The sequence below is a fragment of the Arachis ipaensis genome, chromosome B3 (assembly GCF_059453495.1).
Source record: "Arachis ipaensis isolate K30076 ecotype BB chromosome B3, ASM5945349v1, whole genome shotgun sequence".
NCBI classification, from domain to species: Eukaryota; Viridiplantae; Streptophyta; class Magnoliopsida; order Fabales; family Fabaceae; genus Arachis; species Arachis ipaensis.
In genome coordinates, this window is record NC_142438.1 from 56,661,493 (window position 1) to 56,673,296 (window position 11,804).

At 34.6% G+C, this 11,804-nt stretch overlaps 1 protein-coding gene and 1 pseudogene across 1 annotated transcript; both read right to left on the reverse strand.

Annotated features, from left to right (window-relative positions):
• Window positions 1–280: 280 nt before the first annotated feature.
• On the reverse strand, window positions 281–4,847 carry LOC107630579 (pectinesterase/pectinesterase inhibitor PPE8B-like). The gene is made up of 3 exons (XM_016333768.3): window positions 4,317–4,847; window positions 3,333–3,875; window positions 281–1,130 (listed from the first exon to the last, which is right to left on the reverse strand). Exons 1-3 carry the CDS (start codon window positions 4,666–4,668, stop codon window positions 433–435), a joined length of 1,593 nt encoding a protein of 530 aa, XP_016189254.1. The 5' UTR covers window positions 4,669–4,847; the 3' UTR covers window positions 281–432.
• Window positions 4,848–5,840: 993 nt separating this feature from the next.
• Window positions 5,841–6,553, reverse strand: LOC107633261 (putative NAD(P)H dehydrogenase (quinone) FQR1-like 1; annotated as a pseudogene).
• Window positions 6,554–11,804: the final 5,251 nt, after the last annotated feature.

Sequence of the window (11,804 nt, forward strand, 5' to 3'; positions counted from 1 at the left end):
TTATCCAATGATGTAAAATTACTTACTTTTTTTTTGCTAATTAAGTGTTGGTCAAATTTTAATAAAAGAGCTCACCCCTAAATTTTCTCCTACATATATTTGTATATAATTTTTCATTCATATAAAAAATTCCACCCCCTACTATTTTACAAAATAGAATATTCATTATTACGTTTATAAACTGTGTTATTTTGTCAGTAAATGTGTTATTTACATATAATTTTTGTATTATTGTTAGAATTTTTATGTTATTTTGTAATAATAGAAGACACCAAAAAAATTGTATTAATAGAAAAAGGGAAGAAAAATGAAGTTTTGTATTATTTTGTATTAAATGGTAAAACTTGGGGGGAAAAAACAAAAGAACAAGACAAAACACTTGTGCAGGTAGTTTTTCTCTTTATATTGAAGTGGGAAGACACGGAAACGTAATTAAACTCCTAAGCCAGCAGTGAACACCACACCCGTTGAAGGTAACCAAAGATTTCCCTCAATAAATTGTGTGACAGTGAAGTTACTAGCCTGGCTAGAATCATTCATGACATGGTACCCGGGCCATTTCACGCGGTTAGAAAGCCCAGATCCGGGCCCATGATTCATGTACTCGGCATAATACAACGTGTCCAAAGAAACATTGCCACTCCACTCAAGCCACCCTTCCGGCCTCAGCACATCACTAATGAAAGATTGCATCACAATTGTCCTTGAATATGGCTTCCATGGCCTACCAAGGTACGTGTGAGTAGTGTTGATCAACGGCGCAAGGTCGGAGTCTGCTGTTATATTGGAAAATTGTATTGAGAAACCGGTTGGCTCGGTCGGTTCTTTCCGGCCGTGCGCCGTAATGGTGTTCTTTTGATCCGGTAGGCCTTTTTTAGCGAGGATTTGGCAGTTCTGGAAAATCGCAGTCGCATCGCCAAAGATGAAGTCAACGGTGCCAGTGATTTTGCATTCTCTGTAAAATTGACGCATTGTGTGGGCGTAGAGGCTGTCTTGGTAACCAAAGATACCACATCGGTAGTAAACGCTAAGGTCCGAGTCGGATCTTAGCGCCACTGCTTGGTGCTTCGCCGGCCCTGCTGTGTTCTGGAAAGCGATGTCTCTTGCTATGAATCCTCTACCATTCACAGCTGCACATGTATCATTCCACACCATAATCAGTATATAAAAAAATTTGAGAAAAAATAATTGTATTTATATAAAATTGATGGATACAAATTATTAAATAATAATTTAGTTAAGGTTAAACCTGATGTGCAGTTCTCTTTATAAAAAAATATGGTTAAGTATCATTAAACATATTAAATTTTTTATTAATTTTTAACTACTTTACACGAAAACAACTGCCTGTTAATCTGTTCCAAAATAAAATTGTATAAGTTCTGGTATCAATTAATTGTCCATTGTACCGAATTAGAAAATAGACGGCACAATTAATTGAAGTGGAGGAAGGGGTGTGAGATTTGGGTCAGAGATTTCAGATGTTAAACAAGGCGTGTGGACTTGAAGCATTATTAATGTAATGTAGGTACAGCACATGTGCTTATTAAATCGTGGTTGGAGAATTGGATTAAGTTATGTTTATATGTTAGTTAGGGTTTAATAAATAATATGGCCCTACAATGTATGTACTGCTTATGAATATGTAATCGTGGACTATATCGAATGTTCCTGAGGATGTTATTAAGTTATTTCGTGTTGCTTCTGGTGTAGGCCATTCCATTGATAATCCATTACATGATGAGTTAAGAGTTTAGGCGAAATAGAAATCTAAGTTAATGTAAGATAGTTTCTCGAGTTCTCGTTGTCTACACAATACAATGCAGGCAGTAGACATGACCTGTGACCTCCGGAATAGAGGTCAACTTTAGGTCTCAAATAGCCACGCAAAGCAAACATATTTTTTCCACCATATTATTATTAGATGGACAATGATGTGTTACATGTACCTAAAATTTACAGTTTTATACCATCACTAAAATATTAATTAAAAAAATTGTGACAACTTTAATAAAAATAAAGACTAAAGTGACAATAACAGAAAAAGAAAACATGAGGTTGATGATATAAGAAAAAAGTGATAAAAAAGTAAAAAGGAATTAGAAAAAGGGAAAGAATGAATGAGTGTATATTTGTACTTTGAGTAAACCGTTTATTTTGTTTTATCGTCCTCAAGACTGTGGTCATAATAAAAATTGATATTCATTTTCAAAAGTAATAGTTGTGTTATATTACATACTGTGTAATTTATTTTGATCCTTTTGTGACAGAAAAAGGAGGGGGGGGGGGGGCGAATAATGTAACTCACAAAATGTAACTTTTAATGACCAAATTATTCTAAAAATTTTGAAAATCAATTTTAGTTTTTATTACTAACACACAAGTATGAATTGGAGAAATTGAACCGTGTAGAAATACTTTTATATACTTTTACTATATATAATGAAAATTAGAGAGGAGTTTGGTACACAAAATTGTATTCATAAAATATATTTTATCATCTATATCAACAAAAAAATATTTTGTTCCTAAAATTTGAATCCAAACCATTTAATTATGGTGTAAAATTAGATTAGTACACTACTATTAGTTCATAAATTAAAGAAAGTATATAGGATATATCCTTATTTCTACAAACATAAAAATAAACAAAAGAATAGAAATGACAATAAATAAATGAGCAGAAAAGTAATATGTAGTAATAATTTCTTGTTTTATATAGGAAGATAAAAATCATGAAACATCTCCAACCGTACAAGTCATATCCCATAAAAGAAAATTGTATGATACATTGTTTGCTATTTACGTACTCATCACTTTATTGATATATGATTAAGTTATAACAAGCCACAATATAATAGTATAATAATAAAAAGATTATTATATGTACACAAACATTCAGTAATTAAATTAGTTATTATATATTTATACATAAATATATAAATTATTTAATTTATTTTTAATATATAAATAATTAATTTTTTAACTAATTTTTTTTGTACACATCACATAGACAAAATAAAACTCTAATAGAATTTTAATTAATATCTACCTAAAGAAATAGAATGATGAATATATATAATATGTGATCATATCGCTAATATAAATATGGAAAAGTATAATTTTTGAACAATGTGAATTAAGAGGATTAAAAGAGTAAATTTAATTAGTAGCATTAAATTAAAATATAGTGTATTTTCATTTGATTAGTAGTTGTTCATATTGTTCAAAATTTTTATTGTTCCCTAGCATTTCCCTATAAATATTAAGACAGGAGAAAAATTTAAAGGAACAAAATAAAAAATATATAAAGAGAAAAGTTTCGGTCTTACCAAAAGTGGCTGACCGGAAAGTGGTCCAACCATCAACAAAACTGCGGTTACCGGTAATAACGGTGTTATTCATGCCATCTCCAATAATCATAAGATTCCACTTCTTCTTCTTAATCTCAACATTCTCATTATAAACACCCTTCTTTATGTATATCACATACCGACTCATACTATAATTAGGTGCATCTTTCACAGCATCCATTATCTTTGTGTAATTCCCAGTGCCATCGGCGGCCACCACCGCGTCGGCGAACACGCCCACGCCCTTGTTGTTCGCTTCCAGAAGCTTCTTCCTATCTCTTGGTTTGACCCATGCAGGGAACTTCCCATGTTTGGTGGAGAAGGAGTGATCCGGAACCGGGTCCACTTGGGTTAGTAGGTTCTGAACCAGTGAGATCATTTGGACTAAGCCAGTGGAAACTAGACCCTTAACCATGCTATTAGTTCCTTCGAATCCGTCCATGCATGTTTCTGGATTCGCCAGCGTTGCACTTAACCATGTTCTTAAATCTGAGCTTAGGTTCCCAGTACTGTTATGCTTCCCTATAAAATAATAAATATACTTTAAACGAATAATATATAATAATATTATTACTATACCCATTTTTTCTTTAATTTAATGTCACATGGATTTCCGACATTTCAACAAGATGAATTAATCAGAAGTAATAAAAGAAAATCAGTTCAAAAAATATTATTATCCGGAAACTCCTTTCAAATTTAATTTATTCAATGACAATAAAATTAGCGTTTAAATAGATAATTAACTTGTTTTAGCATGCTCGATTAAGTGAAAAGTGTAGAGTGACGTGGCAGCAATGCAAACAGGAGTTGAAGCTTGAAATGAAATCCCCTGTTTTCAACTACGGATTTGTTTTCCTATTTGAACCCAACAAATTCATATGATTTACAATTTAATTTAAACATAATGTAACTGTAACGGCACTAGAGACGGATGTGATGTTGCTCTGTACTGTACTGTACCTTGGGGTTTCTGAGTGGCGGAAACAGACCAATCAAGCTCATCAGAGGACAAGTCAAGCAAATCGACACAGTCAGAAACGGCATTAGAGACACGAAAATCATCACCGAATCCGCCATTGTTGAACTCAGCTAGAATGGACATAACCCCTTGCAACACATCAACCACATCTCTCACTGACACAACAAATTCAGAAGGAGACACTTTGAGACACTCTGATCCAGCGAAATAAGCACCGCCATCAGCACCACCAAGAAACGCCACCGCCACCAGAAAGAATAACACAGAAGATGTGATAGTGAAAGAAGAAGTAGGTGTACGAAGTAATGGCATTTTTCTTGAAGCAAGAGCCATTGGAATAAGAAAGGACTGAGAGTATATAGATATAATGCTAAACTAAGGGGATTTGCAAATATTTAAAGGGAAAGAGAGTGTGTGAGAGAGAAGGAAGGAAGCCAATAAAGGATAGAAGGTGTTGGTTAGCCTTGGCAGGTGAGGAAATTTAAGAAGGTAAGCAGCAATGTCAAAGTTTCCTGAGTTATGTTTTGTGTGTGTTTGTGACGGAGTCAACTGCCTCTCTGGAAGATGGAAACAGTGTCGTAAAAGGAAGGGAGTAAGGGTTACTCAATGGTCAAATTCTTTTGAAAGTTAATAGATGGCCAAAAATAATGATTATTCCATCACAGTCAAAATATTAATTCTAAAGGTATAATTAAATCAAATTAAATATTAAAAATAATTTAAATTCTTTTAAATTTTAGAAATAAAAAATATATTTTATTTAATAAAATAAAATAAAAAATTTGAGTGATCTAAAATATTTTAGTTTATACATAACTACAATTTTTATTTTTAGAGTAAAGTGATAATTAGATCCTCGAAAATATTGACTTTGGACTAATTATTCTCACAACTAGAAAATTGCTTAATATAGATAGATTTGGTCTTTATTACAGACGAATTTTTGGTTACTGACGAAATTACCAACGGATTTTGTTCTTCTGTAAAAATCTCGTCGGAAATTATTTACCGATGGATTTTTTTCTGTCGGTAATTTACTGACGGATTTTTACCAGTTACCGACAAATTTTTTCTCTGTAAATTCTCCCCTCTATTTCCCTGGAACATAAGACTTTTCGATGGATTTTTCGTCAATAATTAGAGACAAGTTTTTCGTCGGTAATTAGAGACAGATTTTTCGTCGGTAATTGAAACCTTGAAAAACTATTCTAAATTCTGAATACAGACAGATTTCTGTCTGTAAATCCGTCAGTAAGGTAAAATAATTTTTTTAAGATTTTTCTATTGTAAAATAAACCTGTTTTTATGCAAAATAAATATAAATTTAATAAATACAAATTTTTATTGATGGTATAAATAGAAAAACACACCAGTGACTACGAAGCGCTTTCTTTCTAATAAGAAGCAATTATTTCCATGCAATAATACAAACTGAATACATTATGTGACAAGTAACTACTAGTGGACTCATCAGGATTCAATATCCTAATTTACGGATAGCTTCATTATTTCTTGAGCTTCTTAGTAATGGTGGCAATATACTTGCCTTGGTGGAATGCTTGCTCCAACTCAAATTTAGTTGGTTGTCTTGATCCATCACCACCAGCATAAGTTCCGGCATCGTACGTACGGACTGTCACCCTTCACTTCATTCATTTCAAACATGCCGCCGCCAAATGTATATCTGATCAGGACAAACAGCATTCCATGATGAACCAACTGAGTGAAAGCGGTGAGCCTGCCATTGATTCCACAATTTTCTTATCATTATTGGAACTTCATTCATGAGTCCTATTTATTACCAATTGATAATAATTTCAATAATGCTATGTGCACATCAAAATCATTTATCAAATTAGTCAAATTTGTATTTTATATTTAGACAAATATTTTATATATATAGTTGATTTAGTAACTGATTTTTGATAGACACGTAACATGGTTGTAATAGTTGAAAATGAAATTCTTACGATGTAGTCTCCTGTCCGCCACCTTGAGAACCGGTGCTATAGAAGATTCCAACGGGCCTGCCAGCGAGCTGTTGTGTCTACTATAGGCTTCCAGTTGCATCTAGAAAAGATTTGAACTGAGCAGCCATCATTTCGAATCTTATTGGGAAGCCGAACACGAAATCGTCACCCTCCGGCAGCTCTTTCGGGTTAATGAGCGGTACATCACTCTTCGGTGGTGCTCCCATTTTGCCAAGCACCTCTTCCATGTAAAACCCATGTAATTAGTAATTAATTAACCAATAAATTAATTATTATTTAAAGTAATAAGAAAATTAGATTTTATAATTTAATGAGATAGAGCTAATTAAAATAAGAATTTTGACACTAATTTTAAAGAATTTGGTCCAAGATTGGGCCGAATCGATTAGACCGGGACTAAACCAAGCCTAAAGCCCATTATATAAAAGCCCAAAACAGCATCTCTTCCCTCATTTCTCCATGGAAGCATGCTGAACAAAGAGAGGGGGGGGGAGAATGACGCCAACCCTTGCCAAAAATTTAATTCCACGTAATTTTCAATCCGGAGCTCCGATTGACAAGTCGTCAGCGGTCACGCGTTCGTCTCAAAATTCTCTACAAAACTCATCAAGCAATTTGGTAAGAAAATCACGTTTTCTCACCCAATTCTCCCCTTTTTAGTTCGTGATTTTAGATTTTGGTAATTGAGAGATTTGTGATTTTGATGGTTTAGGGGTATTCTAGCGGTAGATAATCACTGGGTTTTGCCCAGGTCATCCGTGGGTAAGGTGAGAAACTCATATCCCTTGTGAATACTTTAATTTTGTGAAGTTTGGGTATTGATTTGTGGTTACAATGGAATTGTATGTATTAGATTAAAATTATGTTGAATTGGAGATGGAATTGATGAAATTGGATGCTTGGGAGTGAACATTGGAAGCTGAATTTTCATTGGAGAGGTTTGGAGCCTTGGGATTTATGGAACAGTAGTCAATTGTAATGTTTCGGGATTAACGGAGAATCGACCAAGGTATGGTATTAGTTTCTCGTATATAACATATACGGTATCATGAAAACTTAGGCTAGATGACTATAGGATAAGTTGAATTGTGTTTGGAGTATGTTTAATGATTTTAGTTGTCAATGTATATTAAAATGATGAGGTATGGTTAGATTGATAATTTATTGATGTGAATGTGGTTGGTGTTGGTAAAATAGATTGATGAATGATGAATTTGATGCTAATGGATAAGGATTATGAATGTGAACATATGAATATTGATAAATTGATAATTGTGTTGTATATTTGAGAACTTGTGAAATGAAGTGGTTTAAAATTGAGGCATGGTTAGTTGTGATTTAATATTTAATAGTGCATGTCATGGCCTTAGTAGGGTAGAGAGAGTACTTGCAAGAACTTCGATACTTAAGTTAGTAAGAAAACCACTAAAGGAGTTCTGAAATTGGATGGTTCATACCTGAAATAAGTATTTATAGAGAGTTTGGAGGTTGGACCTTGAGTACTTTGTATGTCCATGATCTCTTTAGGAGTTCATTTTGGAGATGTTGGCAATTATTATATTAGTTGTTAGGTTATGTTGGTAACCACCAAATCATGCGCTTGGAGAACTTGTCTCCTACTCAAAGAGAGATTCTTGGATTAAGATTGTGTTTGGCTTGAGGCCAAGTCGAGTTGGGTCCTAGCAAGACAAGTCTTTCCCGACCTGTTTGACAAGCGAGTATCTGATCGAAATGGGCTTTATTATCATTAAGCTTAGGTCAAATTTTTGCAGGCCTTTTTGGGCCAAGCGTATATTGGGCTCACAATTTTGGGATCTAGGCGTCGAGTCTTATTTGTAAACTTTATGCTATTGGACTGAAACAAAGTGTTGTGCAATTACATGTTGAGTTGTAATTGAATTTGTTGCCAAAATTGTGCTTGCATGTAGTAGAAGTGGTCATGGTTGACCACGTCTTTTATTACAAATCCGAGTTTATGATTTGAGAGTCTTTAAGTTTGAGTCACTTTCTTAACGATGTCAGATTTGTTGTTGTCATTTCTCATTTGGTTATCATTCCCGATCTCCATGTTTAGTCCTTAATATGCCCAAATTTAATTAGGAGTTGGATTATGCCCCAGCAAGGTCGGATCCGAGTGTATGACCGCAAGTAGAAAGAGATAAACTCATGGTTGTCCTTGGACAACATGCATGTCTCTTGATTTTTCACGCATGTGACATCGTCTTGTGCCTAAGGAGTTGTAGTCATCATGAAGCTGCTTGCTTACTAAGATACCCTTCATTAATGTGGTTAAAAGGAATTTTTTACTAGGGGTATCAAAACGTGTCGAGTCTATTGGGATGACTTGCTGAAACTGCCAAAAAAAAATAGGCCAAATTGAGATTTTGAACCCATCAATCTAAAAAAAGGGCAAACCCGCCCCGCCCGCTAAACCCACGTGCTTTGTAGTTTTCGACTTAGCAATGTTAGAGTTTATATCAACTCAACTTATAAGGAGGTAGGTTTTTCCATGGTAAAGGTGTTCTTGAAAATTCTCAACATTGAACAATGTAGTAGTAGTTGGATACGACTTCACCTTTGTAGTTTTATTATACTTTTTTTTGTTGGACTCTTTGTGTCTTGTAGGAGATAAGGTTAAAATTTCGTCCTTCTTAGTTCTTTCTCAATTTGACACTAAGAGTCTCTGCCACATTAAACTACATGCTACTCTTCTTTAAAGACAATGCTGGAAAAATAATCTAGCATATTTTCTCTAGGTTCGTTTAGTTTAGGGGTTCGTACTTCAAAATCCTTTTTGCTCGTCTTCTATCTATTGTCGTGGGGATTCTTGTCGAAATTTATTTTCAGCAAACTTCTATAGTTGGACAACTTCGTCTTTAGGTTGGACTAAGTGGCTACTATATTCACATATCCAAATCATGATATTGGTCAGATGACATTCAGGTTGTAGAAGAACAAGAGTTTGGGATGTCACATGAGATATGACCTGGGTGATTTTGATGAGTGTACTTTATCATGGGTGACTTTAATTTGAGGTAGAGGCAGTATGACGATCTTGTGAATAATGGTGGTTGTCTGTCTATTGTAATTAAGTTTTTAGATTTCGGCAACAGCACCAATGTTACGATAGGGATATCCAAGATTGACAAAGAATAATGATATTTTAGACATTGGTTATTTGGAAAATTTTAGGGTTGCTCTATGTCATGGCCTTGGTGAGGCAAGGGGTACTTGCAAGGACTCCGAGACTTAAGTTAGTAGTGAAGTTATAAGATTAAATGTGATGGTGTTTTTGTGTAAAAACGAATTTCCAAAACACCTAAAACAAACCGGCAAGTATACCGGGTCGCATCAAGTAGTAAAACTCACTTAGAGTGAGATCGATCCCACGAGTATTGATGGATCAAGCAACTTTAGTGGGTGATTAGTTTAGTCAAGCTAACATTTAAGTGAAATTGGGTGAGACTTGAAGCAACAGAATGTAAATGACAAGGAATTATAAATTGCAGAAAGTAAATGTGTAGAAACTTGAAGTGCAAGAAAGGTAAATTGACAGAATCTTAAATAGCAAGAAATGTAAATTACAAGAATCTTAAATGACAAGAAATATAAATTGCATAAATTGTAAAGGGGGTTGGGTGCAGAATATTTAAAGAGAGCAACAGATCAAATTCAGAACAATTACAGTAAAGGTAAATGTGCAGGAAAGTAAATTGAGAGTTGCAGCAAATCTAAACAGAAAGGAAAAATTTCAGTGAAGGATCAAAACAGAAAAGTAGTGCTTAATTTGCAGCAATTTAAAAGTGGTTCAAGATCTCAGAAGTGGAAGAGACTAGAAAACAAGTCTAGATCTCAAATCCTTCCTTGATCCAACAAGAACAATTGCAAAATGAAAATGGAAGAGTAAATTGCAGAAGAGGAACAAGAGAAGTTGCAGATGGAGAATGAAAACAGAATTCCTTCCAATCTCAATCTAAAAATTCAAAACAGAGAAGAAAACTAAGAAAGAAAGCAAAATAAAAACTAAAGAGTGCACAACTCCCTATTGGAGCTAGCCTCCATACAATTGAGCTCCCCTAACAAAGATGGAAATAATGCCTTATATAGGCTTTTTGCAAAATAAAATGAAATTGAAATAAAAATAAATTAAATGAAAATCCTAATTCTAGCTTGTTCTTGTGTCTTGGAGTGATGATGTGGGCTTTGCTTGCTTTGGATTTGAGGAGAAATGGGTTTGGTTGGCCTTGATCCAATTTAGTGAGGAATTGAATTTAAATGGAATTTTGGTTGAATTTTTAGCCTATGGATGTTGCTCCTAGGGCAAAGCTCGGCTCTTGGCAAGAGCTTTGACCAAGAGCTTTGGTTCCCTTCCTTGCCAAAGTGTGCGCACGTTCCTTCCTTGTGACAAGAGAACAAAGCTCTTTGCAAGAGCTTAAAAGCTCTTGGCAAGAGCTTTACTTGTCCTTGAGGTCCATGGTTCAAGTCTTGGGTGAAGCACTTGCTGGCCATTTTCCTTGGCACAAGAGTAGCGCCTAGTGTCTTCCCTTGGTATCCCTCTTCGAATCCTGGTGGAAGCACTTTGATTTATTTTTGTTTGTTTTTGGCTCTTAAAAATGCCTTTCACTCGTGCCTCAATTCTATGCCAAATATAGATTGCTATACATCGTTGGAAAGCTCTGAATGTCAGCTTTCCAATGCAACTGAAAGCATATCAATCGGACTTTTGTAGCTCAAGTTATAGCCCTTTGAAGGAGGCATGATCATGCTATGAGCGCCCAGATTTTAACTTAGAGAAAATTTGCTTCCAATGCTCATTTTCCTTGAGGCAAGTCCAAAAAAGCTCTTGACAAGAGCTTTTAAGCTCTTTGGCAAGAGCTTGGCTTTTGATTATTTGAAGTAAAGCTCTTCACAAGAGCTCTAAAGCTCTCGGCAAGAGCTTTGTGCTCTTGCTCCTTGTTTTGAGCCACGCTTTTCTTCCTTTGGGTCACGCTTCTCTTCCTTGATTTGATCATGGGCCACGCTTTTAAAAGCGTGGCCTAAGCCTCCAAAGTGTGTTCCAACTTCAAAGTGTGCCCCAAAGCTCTTTTTTTCTCCTTTTTAACTTATTTTGTGCTTCTTTGCTTCTTTTTCTTCTTATTTCCTACAAGATTTATAAAATTAAAAGATCAAAGAAATATACCATTTAAGCACCAAAGAATGCAATATTTAAGCACTAATCATAAATTTCTTGTATGAAAAAGCATAGAAAAATATGACATGGTGACATGTCATCACAACACCAAACTTAAACCTTGCTTGTCCCCAAGCAAGAAAAGAATCATGCAATTAAGATTGACAATCCAAGGTAGGAAGAATAGCAACTCAATGTTCATGGTTAGCTAGTTTTCTAGGCATGCTACAATCACAAAAGAGATGTAAATGATTGATGCTTCTATCTAGCTCAATTTATAAAATCTTTTCCTTATTTTTCTTCCTTGA

What these genes read in the sequence shown, in the direction of transcription:
- LOC107630579 (XM_016333768.3), bottom strand. Translation starts at nt 4,668, where the DNA reads ATGGCTCTTGCTTCAAGAAAAATGCCATTACTTCGTACACCTACTTCT. An exon ending in CGCCACTCAGAAACCCCAAG is followed by an intron (nt 3,876 to 4,316) that starts GTACAGTACAGT and finishes ATTATTTTATAG; the next exon opens with GGAAGCATAACAGTACTGGG. An exon ending in TTTCCGGTCAGCCACTTTTG is followed by an intron (nt 1,131 to 3,332) that starts GTAAGACCGAAA and finishes ATACATGTGCAG; the next exon opens with CTGTGAATGGTAGAGGATTC.